At 33.1% G+C, this 19820-nt stretch overlaps 1 protein-coding gene across 1 annotated transcript; it reads right to left on the reverse strand.

The window, feature by feature from the left end:
• LOC109347589 (cytochrome P450 93A3) lies at positions 16825–18968 on the reverse strand. Its single transcript, XM_019587518.1, has 3 exons — positions 17973–18968; positions 16892–17578; positions 16825–16840 (listed from the first exon to the last, which is right to left on the reverse strand). The coding sequence occupies exons 1-2, from the start codon at positions 18894–18896 to the stop codon at positions 16949–16951; spliced, it is 1554 nt and encodes a 517-aa protein (XP_019443063.1). The 5' UTR covers positions 18897–18968; the 3' UTR covers positions 16825–16840; positions 16892–16948.

Below are 19820 nucleotides of genomic sequence, written 5' to 3' on the forward strand. Positions count from 1 at the left end.
AATATTTATGAGTTGAAAATTAAGAGAATATGCGTAGACTAATAATAATATTTACTTATAAAAAAGACTAATAATAATCTAAAAGATAAAAATGTATATTCTAACAATATTTGAGGTCTATATATTATTACTACATCTTCTGCCATTTATATTTAATCATATTAATTCCTCAAAAAAAAAATTAATTCTAAGGAGTAGTGGATGATGTAATAATTGTGTATAAATCTTTAATTGACAATGCATACATACAACACTCATAATCTAATAGCTTGAAGTTTAGTAAAAAGTATATATTTTTCATCAAAATATATGTCTTCTTAACTATAACATTGAGCTACTAGTCTAACCTTATTCCTAACAATAATTTCATTTTCCTGACATATTCCTAAACACCCATCTAGTACTAATTATTTTTCTATTCTTACGTTTTTGGGCAATTATTCCATTTTCATGTTGCTAAAATCTAATGATCATCTTCTGTAACATCATACATATTTGGATGGTTTAATTTGAGAAATAAAAGCTAATTTAAACATGTGTCTTTGAGTTCAAGTCTAGTGGATACTCTTCAATTTTTATCTCTGACGATGTTATCAATTGGATGATATCCCCGAGTTCTCCATTCTTTTGGTAGATCATCATAAGTTTACATTTCTAGTTGAGGTATCTCATTGTTATACTTTACTTGCTCGATTTCATTTTGTTCCTTCTACTTCGTTTGAAACAACACTTTTTCATTTACATGGTCAATTTTCTTCATCTTCCTCCTCATAGATAACAACTTTTTCCTCATTAGAGGGTTTATTCTCATCCAAGTAAATATGCATAGATTCTTCAATGGTAAGAGTTCCCTTGTTAAAAATTATATAAGATTTACTTATAAGAGAATAACCATGGAAGATTTCATCAAAAGGTTTAAGATTAAATTTACTATGATTATCTTTTCCATTGTTCAAAACAAAACGTTTACATTCAAACATATGCAAGTAAACAATAATAGGTTTCTTCCTTTGTAATTTTCATAAGGAGTTTTTTTTTTAAATATTTCCAATTAATATACCATTTCACACATAGCTACTAACACTTACAACATTATCTCAAATTTATTTAGAGATATTTGTTTTGTTTAGCATTTTTCTTGTTAATTATTGTATTGGTTCCTTTCTACAACACCATTATGTTGTGGTGTTCTCACTACACCAGAATTCATATTTAACAATTGTCATTCAATAATGCTTGTTAGTAGAACGATGTTAAATATAAGGCGAAAGAGAATCAACATCTATCGTTAAAGAAAACATTATAAACTTTTATAGGGGATATACACTCAACATCACTTGCTTCAGCGATCACTGCTGAATGTATGCCTCAACGATTCAATAATGCTCTGTGAAACAAGCGTTGCTAATTTGCATAGATTCAACTTCACTCTTTGTAGTGAGCTCTATTGAGAATCGTGCCTTTCATGATTATGCATATATTTTGTAAGGAAAAAGTAAATGAATATTAATATACGTTATGTATCATGATTAAATTAAGTAATTGATACATTTTCTAATCTCAAACTATATATATGAATCTTTTGTTGGATAATAAGGACTTATGGTCACCTAGAGAGCAGGGGGGTTGAATAGGTGTTGTAGAGCACTTATACCACATTTTTTGATTAATGAGATATTATGAAAACTACCAGTTTAATGGATTATATTGAGCCTTAATCGATTAATAAGACTTAATCAATTAATAGATGTTTAATCAATCAACATGATTCTTGTTCTTCTTGAAAATATGTGTTCTTGCACAGAAAGTTAACAACAATTTCAATCAATTTCAGATGCAATGCCTAACGACTTTATGCCTAAGTAATATCACAAATTCAAAGTATGTAGTAAACTCAATAAGCAAAGTAATCTAACTAAGGAAATTATAAATTGACTTGAAATTAAAAAAGTATGGGTTAGAGAAAATTCGAGACAGTCTTTTATCCTAGTTTGTTTGTTGGTCTACTTGGAAACTACATCCAGACCTCCACTTTTGATCTTGGGAGATTTTTCTTCACTAATGGCAATCAAATGTTTTACAAAACACACTTCCAACGATACAAGACTTCTTTCTTGGACTTAGAGATCCTTTAATGGTTTGACCCTAAACCCTCTTATAATGCATACTCGACACTATTATGATTATGGCCCCAATCACTCCTAACTCACTTCCAAGACTCTTGTACTAGTGAATACACCACCTAATCACAACTAGGATTTCCCAACTTAATTCTCTAACAAACAGTGATACTAACACACAAAGTGAATTCAAGAAAATCGTCACAAATTTACAAGTTGTAATTGCACCTAAAATGTGCTAATGTAACAATTTAGAACACCACTAAAACCTAACTAAAAATCTCACAAGAGACTTAAATGAATAATGTGTGATTTTTCCAGGCTTTTCAAAAATGGTTTTGACAATTGATGTACAATTGATAATTTTCAATGAAACTACCCTTATCTCTCTTTCACGCGTCAAAAAAACTAAGGACTTTTGACACTGTAAGAACTTTGCTAAAAATTAATTTTGAAAGTTAAAACTCTGAAATTTTTCAAGACTTGTTATTATGAGCAAATGAGTTAAAATTAGCGGGTATAAAAATGGTTTGTATATTGAATACATGACTACACTTAATTGATTACTTATGCAATTAATCAATTAAGAAAATTGATAATCAACTAATTTATCAAAATTATTGTATTTCATTTTCCAAAACTTTTAGATTTTACCTTCCACATGCATGTTAACATATAAAAATATTGAATCGTCACTGTATAATAGAAATAAACACAATGTAGTGCATAACAATGTTCAGCAAATAGTAAAGTAGGATAATAACAATGTTCATCAAGTACACAAAACAACAGAATATATGTCAAGGTTACAAACCATATTATAATATGTCATAACAAAACATAACAAGTCACAATAAGACACACAGTTAACGACTAACCTAACTAGGATACTCTAAGACGTCCTAAGCTAGACTAAGCATCAGGAGGTGGTTGTGCTAGTTGAGAGAATCAAAGAAAAGTAGAGAACATGATCATCAAGACCTCAAACTGAGTCATATTATCCAGTTCCTGCCTATGACGCTCAGCCATGAGCCTGTCTTCCGTACCTTGCAGACACACATTCAGACATTGCTCCATAGAATCCAAGTACGCTGAACCGAATGTAGGTCATATATGTGCAGGAACCTCAACATTTTCTTGTCCAATGTTCTGCTCAGCTTGATTTGCATCCTCCTCCTCCTCAGACAATTCCAAATCCATAGTGGTGGTGTGATCCTCCTGATACATCCAACCAGAAGCATACTTATAGATTCCCATTTTATGAATTAGGTTGTCACCCACCAAATACTCTATGGGATACACAACTATAATCTCCTCGCCAACAGTGTCAATACCCAGATGGTCGATAATACGAGATATAAATATCCCGTAAGCCAATAACCGAGAGGAAGAAATAGTGATGCCCGACATAACTTTCAAGATTTCTAATGGTCAATTTACCATTATGCCTTCCCTAATTGCACACATCAACGTCAAATCATTAACAGTTGGTTGCACATGGTTAGTGTTATGCTGAACTAAGATGTAAGCAATAAGGTAATAAAGAAGCTAGTTCTCCACAGTCAATGACTCAACTTGAGTCAAATTCCTTTCCATAAAGTAGTGAGAATCACTTAGACATGAGTTATACATCCAAACTGTATCCTGTGATTTCCACATTGCATCTTGAAAGTAGTACATGGGAGATTCATCACATGATAAACTACCAACCTCCAAAAATAATTCCTTATTCAATGTAAACAATTTCCCTTTAACCATACTAACATAATTACCATCCTTAAACTGAAAATTTCCATAGAATTCCTGAACCAAGGAGGGATAAATATTATTGTTCAGTTATAAGAAGGTGTTGACCCCTTGAGTCTCTAGTTGGTTAGGAAATTCAAAGCCATGTCTGCATACTAGATGTATGTTGGCTTTCAGCCAATGAAGTTTTCTATCCTTGTAGCTTGGAGGGAAAGAAATTAATAAGGATCATTCCTTAAGGTGTTTCAGCCACCTTGTGTAGATGAAGATCCGCCAACCTCAATGTTCTGTGTATCTTTGACAGTATGTTTGATTCTCTTTTACTTCAGATCACTCATCTTTGCATCTAATTGTGGAGATAATCGATTAAACAAATCGATTTGGGAAAAGGGGTTAGGTTTCTAAATTGGGGAAATCTTAAATTGCATGACTTGAGGTTAACTGGAAGGTTAGGAGAGGAGAGGAAGAATGGAAAATGATTGGGTATGCTCTAATTTGACTTGAGATTGAAAACTAGATGAAAATCTATGGGAAGAAGACAAAGTATGAGAAGTTAGGGTTTGAACCGAAACTGAAATAGGAATAGTACATGAGTCAGTCTATTATTGCTTTTAATTGATTAAGGATAGACTTAATTGATTTAAGAAATTCCTCAGTTTAATCAATTAAGACAACAAATAATCAATTAAATTTTAAAAGAATTTAAGCTCAGGTAATCAATTAATAGTGAGTTAATCGATTTCTATTTCAATAATTTTGCCCAGGTAATCGATTAAATCCTGAAGTAATCAATTAAATGCAGAGGTTTTACAGATTTGAGTATAATTCGAATTAGTTTAACAATTTTCTAAGTTATGATTAGAAAGAACTATTCTAACGTCTCAAAGATATTCTACCACACAACCAAAACAATATGTAGTCACGAAAGAGGTTATCAAGAACCTAAAACAAGCTAACTTAGATATGATTCATCAAGTATGCCAAGTACTATGTTCAAGATAAAGAAGGAATCCATGGGAAGGGGCTTGGTGAATTTATCGACTAGTTTTATTTATGTTTCTACAAATTTAATAACACAAACACCTTTATATACATGATCTCTAAGAAAGTGATGCCTTATCTCTATTTGCTTTGTTCTAGAATGCAAGATGAGATTCTTTGATAAGTTTATGCCACTAGTATTATCACACTTGATAGAAATTTTATCAAGTTTTAGACCATAGTCTAATGCTTGCTGCTTCATCCAAAAGAATTGAGCATAACATACGTCTACAACGATATACTCTGCTTCAGCAGTTGGCAAAGCAAAACAAACTTGCTTTTTACTATACCATGAGACTATGAACTTACTAATAGGTGGAAAGTACCACTAGTACTCTTTCAATACAATATGCAACCGGAAAAATTGGAGTCAAAGTAACGTATTAATGAAAGTGAGGTATCCCTAACATACCAAAGTCCCATATTTAAGGTTCCTTTTAAGTATTTCATGATGTGTTTGATTGCAGAAAAATGTGATTCTTTAGGAAATGAATGATATCTAGCATACATGCAAACACTAAATATTATATTGGACCGACTTGAAGTTAGATACAATAAAGAGCCAATCATATCTCAATATTTAGTTACCTCTACTGCTTTACCCTTCTCGTCCTTGTCTAGATAACAAGATGATCCCATATGAGTTGAATCTTCTTTAGATTTATCCATCTCAAATGTTTTCAGAAACTCCTTGCAATATTTCAATTGATGAACAAAGATGTCGTTGTTCATTTGTTTTATTTGCAGCCCAAGGAAGAATGTGAATTTATCCATCATTGACATATCAAACTCACCCTTCATAGGATCAGAAAATTCCTTGCACAAAACATTGTTAGTTGCACCAAATATTATATCATCTACATAAATTTGAACTAATAAAATGTCTTTTTCAGATTTAGATATAAAAAGAGTAGTGTCAACCTTACTCCTTACAAACCCCATTTCTAAAAGAAATGAGCTAAGTCTATCATATCAAGCTCTTGGAGCTTGTTTCAACCCATAAAGTGCATTTTTCAACTTAAAGAAATGATTTGGATATTTATAATCTTCAAAACCATTGGGTTGGTCAACATATACTTCTCCGTGAATTTATCTATTCAAGAATGCACTCTTTACATCCATTTGGTAAAGTTTGAAATTCATTATTGAAGCAAAAGCTAAAAGCATTCTAATAGCCTCTAACCTTGCAACATGGGCATAAGTTTCATCATAATCAAATCCTTCTTCTTGATTATAACCCCTGGCTACCAATCTAGTCTTGTTTATAATAATCAATCCGAACTCATCTAATTTGTTTCAAAAAACCCATTTTGTGCCAATAAGAGGATGACCACTAGGTCTAGTCATTATTACGTTCAAATTGGTTAAGCTCTTCTTGCATAGCTATTCCCCAATTTTTATCCTCTATTGCCTCATCTATAGTCTTAGGCTCAATTTTAGAAAAAAAACAAAAAGTTACAAATATTGAAAAGTGAATTACGGGTTACCACTCCCCTTGAGATATTACTTATAACCTTATCGATGAGGTTGTCCTTCTTCAGTTTCCAAGCCTGTGGCATATCTTGATGATATTGACTTGCTTCTTGATTATCTTGCAACAAATTTTTAGATTCTACATCCTTAGTGTATACATCTTCAAGAGCACCTGAAACATGACCAGAAACAATATTTCTCTTCTCTTCTAGAGAAGACTAATCAAAATCTACATGTATAGATTCTTCAACATTCATAGTATGTTTGCTATAGACTCTAAATGCCTTCCTATGGTTAGAGGAACCTAAGAATATTCCCTCGTCGACTTTTGAATCAAATTTACTTAATTGATCTTCACCATTATTTAAAATAAAGCAATTACACCCAAAAGCGTGAAGATTTGAACTATTTGGCTTTCGACCTTTTAAATGTTCGTAGGGGGTTTCAAGTGTTTAGGCCTCAAAAGAACTCTATTCATTACATAGCATATGATATGCACCATATCGGCCCAAAAGTATGTAGGCACCTTGCTTTTGTTTAACATGCTTCTAGCCAACTCCTAAAGAACTCGATTTTTCCTCTCAACAAATACATTTTGTTGGGGAGTTCAAGGAGCAGAATATTGGTTATGAATGTCATTTTTTTTGAGAGAATTTATCAAATTGGTGGTTTTCAAACTCACCACCATGATCACTTCGAATACACACTATTTTATGGTTGAGTTAATTTTGAAGAAGTTCAACAAGATTTTTAAATGATTTAAAAGAGGTACTTTTCAAAGCGAGAAACAATGTCCAAGTGAATCTAGAGAATTCGTCCACAATGACTATTGCATAGTAACTACCACAAAAGCGCATAATTTGTGATGGTCCAAACAAGTCCATATGGAGCAATTCCAAAGGCCTTGTTTTCGATACCATAGTTTTTTATGAAAATGAATGTTTGACTTGTTTATATCTTTGGTAAGAGTCGCAAATATCCTTAGTTTTAAAATTCAGCTTTGGTAATCCAATCACTATGTCCTTGGAAGACAATTTTCTAGATGTTTCAAATGAATATATGTTGTCCTCCTAGGCCAAACCCATATATCACTTTCTTTTGAAATAAAACAATTTGAAAATAGAGATGTGATATCATCTAGATCAATCACATATATGTTGCGTATTCGATGACCAATGAACTTAATTTTATTGTCTATGCCACTACGAATTATGCAACATTTGGAATCAAAAGACATTTTATTACCTTTGTCATAAAGTTGGCTTATGCTTAGCAAGTTGTGCTCTAATCCTTCCACATAAATCACGTTGTCAATTATTGTTTGTGAAACATTCCCGATTTTTCCTATTCCAAGTTTCTTCCCTTGGTTGTTGTTGCCATACGTGACATGACCTTTCTCCTTGAGTGATACTTCTAAGAACATCGATCTATCACCCGTCATGGGCCTTGCTATGTCACTTGCTAATTTTAGGTACTCAAGTTTTGTTGGGTCCCTTCTTGTTAGTAACCTTGGAAACTTGTCCCTTTTGAATTCACTTAAATTGACCACTAGGTATACCATGCATTCTTATATCACAAGAAATACAAGTATGTCCATGCAACTTTTTGGTATATCCTACTTGTTTCATGTTAAATTTCATTTTATTAGCATACTTCTAAGCTAGACCAGATCTGTTACCTACATTCCTAGATGCAGCAAGCAAATTTTTCATGTATTAACTACTAGTGAAGTTTGCAAAATTCTACTTTAAGCACAAATTTTTGTTTTCCAAAATTTTGCACTTTTCACAAGTAGACACCTCAATTAATTTAGTAGAACAGTTGCAAGTAGCATTAGAATATATGAGGTCAAGAGCTTTATTCTCAAATTTCAATTCATCAATAAAATTCAGCATTTCAATTATTTCTTTTCACGCACAAGAAACACTCTTTTTCTATCTACATTTATTCTAGCTAGCTTTTCCAATTATTCATGCAACTCGCCAAATGCACCACATAATTCATCGTAAGTACGACAATTATCAGAACTAGATTCAGATTCATAAGAATGTACCTCATTCGACTCTTCGTGGTTGCTTGAGTCGCAAGAATTTTGATTTTTAACCATGAGGCAAAGTTTTGCCGACTCCTCTTCTTCTGTGGTGCTAGAAGTCGATTAAAGCATAAGTGCTCTACAACACCTATTCACCCCCTCTAGTCGATTAAAGGATGGATTAATTTATTAATGATGCCAAGAAATTAAATCCTTTAGTTACTGTAACTTAGTTAATTGATTAATTATATACTTTATTTATGAATTGGTTCACATTCATATTTAATCGATTAACACATGTTGTAATCAATTAACTGTGATGACAATAGTTTCTTCAATGAATGATGTTGGTGAGAAACACAAGGATTACATCCTTAAATATAACAACAATAGTCATCGGAAATTTAGAACCAATGTCGGGAAGTATGTTAGAGATACTAATGGAAACATCAACCTTAAGCCACCAACCAAATATGAAACTATCATTGATGAGGCTCATTAGAAGACTTTTGTTATTAGATGCACAAAAGATGAGTTTTTCTTGGTAAAGTCTTATTCTTTTTTATGTATTATTTATGCTTTTTATATATGATAATAGTACATATTTATTTAAATGATGATTCTTTTTGCATAAAATAATTGAAGAAAATTGCAAGAGAGCATCTAAACCATTGTATCCATATCGAGCTTCTCGAACATGGTATAAAGAAATTGAGGAAAGAATCGTAAGGATGATTTATTTGTAAGTATGCGAGTAAGTGTGAAGATTTTTTTTCATATTACATTATTGGTTATGAATTGGCATCTAGAACAAAATGATACACCTATCATCAGTATACTTGGACATTATATAGTTATATGGAAGTAAGAACAAGAATGATGTCATTGACAATGAAAATATTCTACAAGTGACTAATCATGTTGTAAGTACATATCATTTAAACTTGATTTGCATACTTTATTTATCAATGTGATTAACAATATGTTTTTCTTGATGTGTCAGGTTGCCCTAAATGAAAAAAGTATTATTGTATCATAAAGATATATGTAGGCTCGAGATAGTCAGGTGGTACATGATAAGGTACTAGGACTGCCGAAGTTCCAGAAGTAAGCTTGCTTGTCATAATATTCTAGAGGTAAACTTAAATTGACTAGTTTTCAATCACTTTCCCTTTAGTTTAATTATAGTCATAAACTCATATGTTTTCACTATCATTTAGGGTGTCAAAATGATGACAACCTCTTTAGAGGTGGTTGTCTTTGTTGACCATCGTTCTTGATTATTTTGGAATTGTGAATTGTGGAAGATTGATATTTGAACGTGTATAATTGAAATGGAACGTATATGATTGAATTTGTGTATAAGTATGAATGTGTTTGAGTTGTAAGAGGATAAGATAAAATGGTAAAGTTTAAAGATGGGATGGCGCCACAAGCAAGAATGCTTGATATGCCTATGGAGTATGCCATAAGGAAGGATTCTTTATAAGAAAGGGGCCTTGGTTCAACCACAAAGATAGGAGAATTTCTCACTAACAAGGAATTAATTCTGAATAAACATCCAAGTTATTACTTCTCATGGAAATTTGGTTTACAAGTAGTGGGTAGCCGACCAAGTATGGCTCGACGTGAAAGACAAGAAATTAAACATACATTAACTATCTTTCCAACATTTCACATGTGCAAATGCCTAAGAGTGGTCTAGATGTAATGGATCCTAAGAAAGGAAATGGTTGATTCCCATAATTCCCCTTTATTTGAATTATCACAAGTGGTTCTGAGTTTGGCAAGAGATTCTTCCGCCTAGTGCCAAGCATGTGTAAGTATTTGATGGAAACTAAGAGAGGGGTGAATTAGTTGTGTGAAGTAATGGTCAAATTTTTTTCTATGATATCAGAATGTTATGCAATGAAAATGTTGCAGAAAGATTACCAAACACAAACTCCAAAATAAAATAAAAAGACTAGAGACAAGAGAGAGAACACAAACATTTATACCGGTTCACCTTCTTGTCCATCGAAGACTACATCCAGTACTCTTGCAACATAAGAGATTTCTTTACTAGATATCTTGAGTCATAAATAAAATTTCTCTCATGAGACTCCTTGTACCTTACACACTCACAAATACCTTACACCCTTGGAAATCAACCTTTCCAAGTACTCTCTTTCCCTTTCTCACCACACCCTTGTGATGACAATTTTTACAACAAGATTTGATTAATAAATTCTAGGGCAGATTCCCTTTATAAGATATAACACTTCTATAACTTGCAATTCTCTTACTCAATACACATAATAGACAATGGCCTTGAAAGTATTTAAGTTTGAAAAACTTTAGATCTTGCACTTGAAACAACTTCAGGAAAAGTCTATAAGTTTTGAATAAAAATGCCTTTAGATAGGCTTCTAATCAACTAATATACCCTTCCATGAAGTTGGGACACGATTGGAATGAAACCCATTGAGTTTGGATGAAAGTTGTTCAGTTTGGATATGATAATCTGGTTATAACAACTCTGTGTAATCAATTATATCACGATGTAATCAATTACCCAAACTCTATGTATGAAATATAATTGGTTACTACTTTATAGTATTCAGTTACACTGTGTTAACTCTGTTGGGTAAGTTTTTACTTAGTTAGATAAACTGTTACACAGTCCCAATATCCTATTACTCACGATTACACAGTCCAAGTAACCTGTTACCTAGGTCTAGTAACTTGTTACTCAGGTCAAGTATCATGTTACTTAGCATTTTGAAATTTGTTTTACTTTGTCTAAGAGTTTTCCAATTTCATTTCAAAATAGTTTTATCTTTCATTTGAGCATTGTTTACTAAACATACTAGAGTGTAAAGGATATAAGTACCTATTGAAGACTAAGACTCTATTTGAAGCTTGTTCTTCTTTTTGTCTTCAACATCTTCTTCTTTTTTCCTTATTTTTGTGATCTTTGTGTCTTTATCAAAACCGTACCATGGTCAAGAGTAATATATACATTCATATACATAGATATACATCTTCTTCCTTTTCTCCCCGTTTTGAATTCATCAAAAAGATGGAAAAGCTAGGTTTCCAACATAATATATACATAGATAAACTAATAGGGTTACAAGATAAATTTTGACTTATGTTGAAGCCAATGTGAGAATTCAGTAAAAATATTGTAAACTTTTATGAATATTAAATGGTATAAGATGATGAGTTAACTGAAATTCCACAACATTAACCAACAAAAAAGCACAATCAATTCATACATAACAAAAAATAAAAATTATAGCCAAATACCTAATAAAACATCCAACAAGTTCATCAGTAGCAATAACAACAAAAACATATGAACTTAAGCAAATCCTAGACAAACTGCTCTACGATTCTTGCTCAACATGCTCAACATTTAAATCCATATAATCCAATTGATTCAACAATCGACAAAGTTCCACTTGGACTTCTTGATTCGCAACATCAAGAGCATCCATCCTTGTGGTGATGTAGCCTTGAAGTGAGAACAACTCATCCATAACCATTTGATTGGAAGGTGTGGAATCAGATGATGATGACTCAGCATGGAATGAAGAGTGTTGTTGTGTAGGAGGGCCAGTAGAGGGATTTTTAGATTGAGTAGTCTGATGATCAACATGATGCTTGTAGATCATTTTATTGGTATCTCAAAAGAATCTCGTTTTGTGGATTACATCCACATCGATCTTATTATCCCTTGTATCAAGTATGACCTTAGACACCCCAACATGAGATACACCAAAATGCTCAAGAATGGCAATTATGATGATAGCCAAAGGTAAGGGTCCAATATCACTTCTATAGATCCAGATTTATCTCATTACCATCAATGTTCAGTTAATATGGACGTTATGCTTAATATCATACATCCGTTGTAGTTCTATATCATTAAGTTGAAAATGATTTGAAATTTTTAGAAGTATGACGTAACTAAGAAATTAATGAAGCAAATAATCCTCTAGGTTTAAATTACTAGAAGAAATAATATTTTTGTTTTTCACAGTATCACCACTGGCCCTTTGCTTATGTAATCCAATTTCTCTATGAGAATATCTACACATCGAGTAGTAGAAATCATGTTTGTTATACCCTTCTAAGTCACACTGAAATCCTAATTCTACTATGGTCCCTATGTATGGCAAGTCACCCCAAATTGAACTTAATGTTTAACGGTCTATGGCATGTTCGTTGCCTTTGACAAAGGAGAAGATTTTATTCTTCTTAAATGTTAAGTTGTAGTAAAATACCCTCACAAGTTCCGGGTAGTAGGCACATTGAATTCACAGAAATTAAACTATTTTTTTTAATTAACAAGCGTGGGGAAAATGAAATCATTAGACTCGAAAGAGTGTAACTTACCAAACTCGGGCGTGAAAATGAGTCTCTGAACAAAAATGCTTTGTGAAGACTTTGTGTTGTTCCTCATTAGTAAGAAGTCGAGCCAATTCCAAAGGATTCGTCTCGGAAGAGGTTTGTTGCCTCCTTGGAGCCACATTAGTTTGTTGCTTCTATGTTTTGAAAGTTGAAGCCATGAAAATGAAGGTTTTGAAAAACTAGGTTTTAGGATTTTGAGATTTGGGTTTTTTTGATTTAGGCCACTAAACACGAAAATGAAGGTTGTAATGTGTTTGGACATGAAATATGATATGAATAGACTCAAAAATGACGGGGGTTGACATGGTTGAAGACGTTTGTAGGGAGGAAGATGAAGTTTGAAATATGGAGAAATTCCTTAAATACCACGTAGTGTAATCGATTACTCCAGGTGAGTAATCGGTGTCACATCTTCTATGTTTCAAATTAATCGGTTAGTCTAGGTGAGTAATCGATGACCATCTTCATTTTTGAAATATTCAAGCTATCTGATGCCTAATAATCAATTACTTTTGAGCATTAATCGATTACATACCCCAAAAACTTGAAATTTAAGTATTTTAAACAAGTACAAGCACAAGCAGGCATGAGATAAACATAATGAAGCAAAAATATAATATTTAATTATGTTTAGGACAAGTAAGCTTCATCAAGTATGTCTAATTCTCGTCTACTTTTATAAAATGGTTCTTTAGACAAAGGTTTGGTAAAGATGTCTTCTAATTGATCATGTGTATCAATAAACTCCAAGAGTACATCTTTGTTTTGGAAATGGTCCCTAATGAAGTGGTACGTTATATCAATATGTTTGGTTCGGGAATACATCACTGGATTCTTGGTGAGATTTATAGCACTGGTATTATCACATATCAAGGGAATGCAACCTAAGTCTAAAACACAATCTCACAATTGTTGCTTGAGCGACAATATTTGGGCACAACAACTACCTGATACTACATATTTTGCCTAAGCAATACTTAGAGAAACACATGCTTGCTTCTTACAAGACCATGAGACTAGAGCATTTCCTAGAATATGAAAGTACCACTTGTACTTTTCGTCTCAGGTTTGCAATCTAGCGAAATCTAAATTTGAGTATCCCACCAAGTCACATAGAGTTCCTTTTGGATACCATAGTCCCACATCAGGTGGGTCTTTATGATATTTCATTATTCATTTAACAGAACTAATATGTGACTCTTCGGGTTTTGACTGATAACATGCAAAAAGACAAAAACTAAACATTATATCAGGTCTACTTGCGATAAGATAAAGTAGGGAACCGATCGTACCTTGATACTTGCAAATATCAACATATTTTCCAACTTCATCAATATCTATGTATGTTCTAGAACCCATAGAAGTAGCAATTGGTTTGCAGTCATCCATCTCAAAAAACTTTAGCATATCCCTACAATATTTCGATTGACTAACAAAAAAACCATCCTTGAGTTGTTTGACTTGTAGTCGAAGGAATAAATTTAACTTTCCCATCATGGACATCTCAAACTCCCCATGCATCATTTTACCAAAATCACTACACAAGAGATCATTAGTAGAACCGAAAATAATGCCATTGATATATATTTGAACAAGTAAAGTATGATGATCTGTTTTCTTATTAAATAGTGCCTTGTCGACCTTTCCTTTGGTAAAACCTTTATTAAGTAAAAAGCTAGTTAGACGGTCATACCAAGCACGAAACATCCATTTTGAATAGTTTAGTAAGCATGCATATGATAGAAGATGTTTTATAGTTTATCTGTTTACCCTTTTGACAATCATCCATAATTTTTATTTTAACTAATTCATCTGTTGGAAAACAAACAACTACTTCATGCTTAATTAAAAATGATCTATATGGATGTGTACTATATTCTTATCATGATGCATTAAAAATAGAGATTACCAACTTTACCGACATCAAGAATTTTTCTTTTGTTGCTCTCTCCATAGATAGTACAACCTTTATTGTTGAAATATGAAAATTTGAATCTCCACGTGCTATGTGCTTTGAACAACCTTGTCACGATAACACATTTTGGCTTATGGCTTTCAAGCACTCCTGCAAAACAAAATAAAAGGATTTTCTAGTTACCCGATGTGATTTGGGTCTTTTGGGGTTAGCACCTTTCTCTACCAATTTATATTGGCGAGTTGACACACCCCGTTTTCTAATATGATAAATATTAGGTGTGTAACCAACTCCATTGCTGTAAGAACAAGTAGGAAAATGCTTATGTGCCCTAGATTTTGTTTTAAAAAGAGTAGTAGTATGGACACTTCAAGGTTCGAGATGGATAAATGTAAAGAAGCAACAACATCCTACTATCTCTACAAAGATGAAAAAGGTAAAGCAATTGAGGTAACCAAATATCGTGGGATAATTGGTTCTTTATTGTATCTAACTGTTAGTCGCCCCGATATAATGTTTAATGTATGTATGTGTGCAAGATATCAAGCCTCACCTAAGGAATCTCATTTTAGTACTGTAAAACGTGTTATGAAATATCTTAAAGGAAAAATATCTATGGGTTTATGGTATCCTAGGGATGCTTCATTGTCCCTAATCGGATATTCCTATTCTGACTTTGCGGGATGCAAGTTAGATCGGAAAAGTACTAGCAGGACTTGCCATCTTTTGGGAAGCTCCCTAGTATCATGACATAGTAAGAAGCAAGTATGTGTTGCTTTATCTACCGCTTAAGTGGAATATAATGTTGCTGGCGTGTGTTGCACTCAGATTCTACGGATGAAGCACCAACTATCAGACTTTGGCTTAAAACTAGTAAAAATTCCAATAAAAATGCGATAACACTAGTGCCATAAATCTATCAAAGAACCCTATTCTTCATTTTAGAACTAAGCATATAGAGATTAGACATCACTATTTAAGAGATCATGTACAAAAAGGTGACTGCATACTTGAATTTGTTGAAACCTCGAAGAAATTGGCGGATATTTTCACCAAGCCCCTTCCACAGGATACATTCTTTGTGTTACGTAGAGAACTTGACATACTTGATCAAAAGTATCTAAACTAATTTTATTAGGGTAATTATGTGCCTTTTTCTTGATTTTAAATATATGCTTATGAATGATATATGTTATGAATGCATGCTTCCTTGTTTAGATTATCTTCACAAATGTTCTTATGCATCGTTAGTGTGTCAAAACCTTTTAGTATGCACTGATATGTAGAAATCTTTAAAATGCACTGATATATGTGTTAAGCTATATCAATAATCGATTATTCTATGCCTTAATCGAATAATTCGAGTTCCAGTAACCAAAATAAAATTTTCGTCTTACGTTTTAATCGATTAATATCCACTTTAACCGATTATCTGGGCTCAATATTTTTGAAAATTTGAAATTTATTATCTAATTAATTGATTATCGTCTTAATCAATCGATTACCTAGGAACCAAAATTTAAAATTTTGAAAACTTTAAGTTCATTAATCGATTAACTACTGCAGATAATCAATTAACGGTAGTCTTATATCAGATTCAAGTGTCAATCTGGGTCATTCTTCACTTAGAACCCTAACCTTCTTTGCTTCCCCCTTCTGATTCAATCCTCTAAATTGAGTGCTCCTATAGAAATTAATAGCAACTTCAAATACTATTTCATAGTTCCATCTCCCTACCACCATCAATTTCTACATATCCGAGTCCTCACCATTTTCCCTCTTTAGAAACCCTAAAATCTCGATTCATAAAATCGATTATCGAATCGATTAAATTAGTGTTATACCTGCAAGAATGAGTGAACCATGTAGTATGAGAGTGAAGCATTCTGTCGAACGTGCTAGAGTCGGATAAAAAGGTTCCTCCTCGACTCAAGGTGGACGAAAGAACCGTGGGGACCCTATTACTCTCCCACTATCTTCATTGTCATCATGTTTTTATTGTTATTGCTACCATTGATATTCTCCATCACCCTTTCCCTCTTCAAAGTCATTTTTTATTCCAACCATTAAATTAGTCCGCCAGAAAAACTGATTGATGTATACATATATATTTCAATTTTAATGTGAACAAGTTACAAATTAAACAAACCAGGTGGGCAAGGTGATTTTTTTCTTGTTTTCTTTTATTTTTATGACAGACATTGGATATGCATAAAACATAAATCAGACTAGTGCAAAAGGATGGATCCTAGCGTGAGGGATGCATAGCAGAGGGTGTGCCCTTGGAAGGGCCATCCCTGGTCCCTCTTCCATGTCAACAGTTTCATTCCCTTCTTTCCCAACTTTCCATTCAAAACACTGAATCATACCAGCCAGAGCAGTATGAATAATATGTAAAGCTAGTGAAGCACCAGGGCAACTTCTTCTTCCCGCTCCAAATGACAACAATTCAAAATTCTGACCCTTCAGATATGGGCTCACTCCCTCTTTATTGAGGAACCTCTCTGGTTGGAACTCAAGTGGGTCATTCCAGTTGTTTGTGTCCCTACCAATGGCCCATACATTTACAAACAAAGTGGTCCTTGCTGGAATGCAATACCCATCTATGTTACAATCTTCAGTTGATTGCCTCACTATTAAAGGCCCAGTGGGGTGAATCCTCATTGTTTCCTTTATTATAGACTGAACATAGGGAAGGTTTGGAATATCTGATTCCTCCACAATTCTACTCTTTCCAACTACTGAATGAATCTCTAACCTTGCTTTTGCCATTATATTTGGGTGGTTGATTAGCTCAGCCAAGGCCCATTCTATTGTATAAGCAGATGTCTCGGTTCCAGCACCAAAAATATTCTGCATTACATGACCAAAAACTGTTAGTTTCCACATATTTTCAAAATTTAAAAAGGGAATCATATGTTGTTATATATATCCGTCTGGGAAGCACGAATACATAGGCAGAACACAATGTTTTTGAGTATTGGTTATGCACATCCAATTAAAATGCCAGTTGATGTCCTTTTATTTTATTATGGTATTTTTGAAATGTTTATATAGAATTGTTTTTTTTTAAAAAGTGAGTTTTAATTGTAAAAATAATAAAACTCTACGTATATAATACTTGTGTGTGAGTGTGAAAAAAATTTCAAATAACATTTTAAAAATTAAAAAATATTTTGATACGCTAAGTACTCCATAAGTTTTTGAAGTATTTATCAAATCAAATAATAAGGTAATTGTTAGTTACCATAATGAAGGCCTTGATATTTTCTCTGGTTAGTTTAATCTCTGAACTTTCATCAGCATAAATATCAAGTAAAATGTCAAGCAAATCCTTCACTGATTGGTCTCCTTTCCGACCCATTTCCTCTTCCTCCTCACGTTTCTTCCGTGCATCTTCATGCTCCTTCATGATCCTCTCCATAATAGCATCATACTTACTTCTAACACTCTCAAGCCTTTTACCAAACCCTTGCAAATCCAACTTCTTAACAAACCACAACATGTCTCCCAAGTTGAACTTCCCACCTAGCTCAGCCATCTCTTTAACCAGCTCAACCAACTGGTGCCCTTCCCCTTCAACATCATAACACCTTCTTCTTAAAGCCATCCTTGTAATTATGTTATTTGATAGCATAGCCACTTCCTCTCCCACATTCACTTCCTCTCTCAAATCAGCCTTCTTCATCACACTCTTCATGAATAGCTTTATTTCCTCAGCCCTAATAGGAAGGTGTTGTTGGAGTATGCGGACTCCAAGGAGTTCACTCATGCAAAGCTTTTTCATGAACCTCCAATAAGGCCCATAGGGTGCCAAGACAAAATCTGCTGAACCATATGTGATGTAGTCCACGTTGGTTCTCTTTGGTCGATTTAAGAAACATGTTTCATGTGTTTTCAGGCATTGTCTTGCCATTTCTGGTGAGGAAACTAGAACACAAGGTTTGGAGCCAAATAAGAGGTAGACCAAAGGGCCATAACGGGATGAAATCTTGTGAAATGCTTGGTGAGGGAGCTTGCTTAGGAGGTAGAGGTGCCCAATGACGGGTAGGACACAAGGGCTTGGTGGAAGATGTGTTTTGATGGGAGACTTGGTGAAGATCACTCTTAACAACAAGGTTGAGGCTAGCCAGATGAGAAGTATCCCAAAATAGACACTCAAATCAGCCATTAATGTTGAAAATTAGTGATTAATTATGAACAACCAACTAAAGCTTGAATTATTCTTATAAGGTAACATGATTAAATAAAAGAGTCTAATATGTATGGAAAAGTAATTTTTTTTGTTTCCAACAAGTATTCTCGCACCGGAGGCAAGACTCAAACTCGAGACCTTGCTTAAGGGGAATCAAACATTTACTACTTGAACCAACGTCGGTTGGTGTATGGAAAAGTAATTACCAACAAATTTCTTTTATTTTGAATTACAAAATTGTTATTTCATTATATCTAAAATGTTAAATGAGTATTATATGTTGGATTTTCTTTTGGATTTGAAGCACTTGTCCTTCGAATATTAAAAAGGATCCATATACAATATGTGCGTACTGTTAATGTAAATATATATACACATTCTACATCATTCATTTGTATTATTTTTTGATGAATCAATGATGATTAAACGAATGATAATTAATACAATAACAATATATAAAACTCATATACTATCAGTATATATATATATATATTATATATATATATATATATATTTTCTCTCTAAATATAATGACATTAATGTCAATTCTTAAATGTAATATTTATACTATGGTTGCTTGACCTATGAAATTAAATCTGTACTTTAAAAATATATTCCTTCTTGGTTTCATTCTTACGTGCAAGTTGTCTCTTAGGCCGGTGTATATCTGTACAAAAAATGTGGTCCATCAGGAGTTTGTCTTCCTGAGGTTGTTTCCTTCGTGTATGTGGTCCATTTTCTTATTCATTTTAAAGATTTTCATACCTGATATTTAGTTCATTAAATATGATATTAATCGTTAATTTATATTTTAGATGCCCTTCTTCGCGCCCCATGTGATAATAGGAATACATGATGCATGAGCTTCCTTGTCCTCCCATCTTTGTATGATTGCGATGA

This window comes from Lupinus angustifolius, chromosome LG05, assembly GCF_001865875.1.
Source record: "Lupinus angustifolius cultivar Tanjil chromosome LG05, LupAngTanjil_v1.0, whole genome shotgun sequence".
NCBI lineage: Eukaryota > Viridiplantae > Streptophyta > Magnoliopsida > Fabales > Fabaceae > Lupinus > Lupinus angustifolius.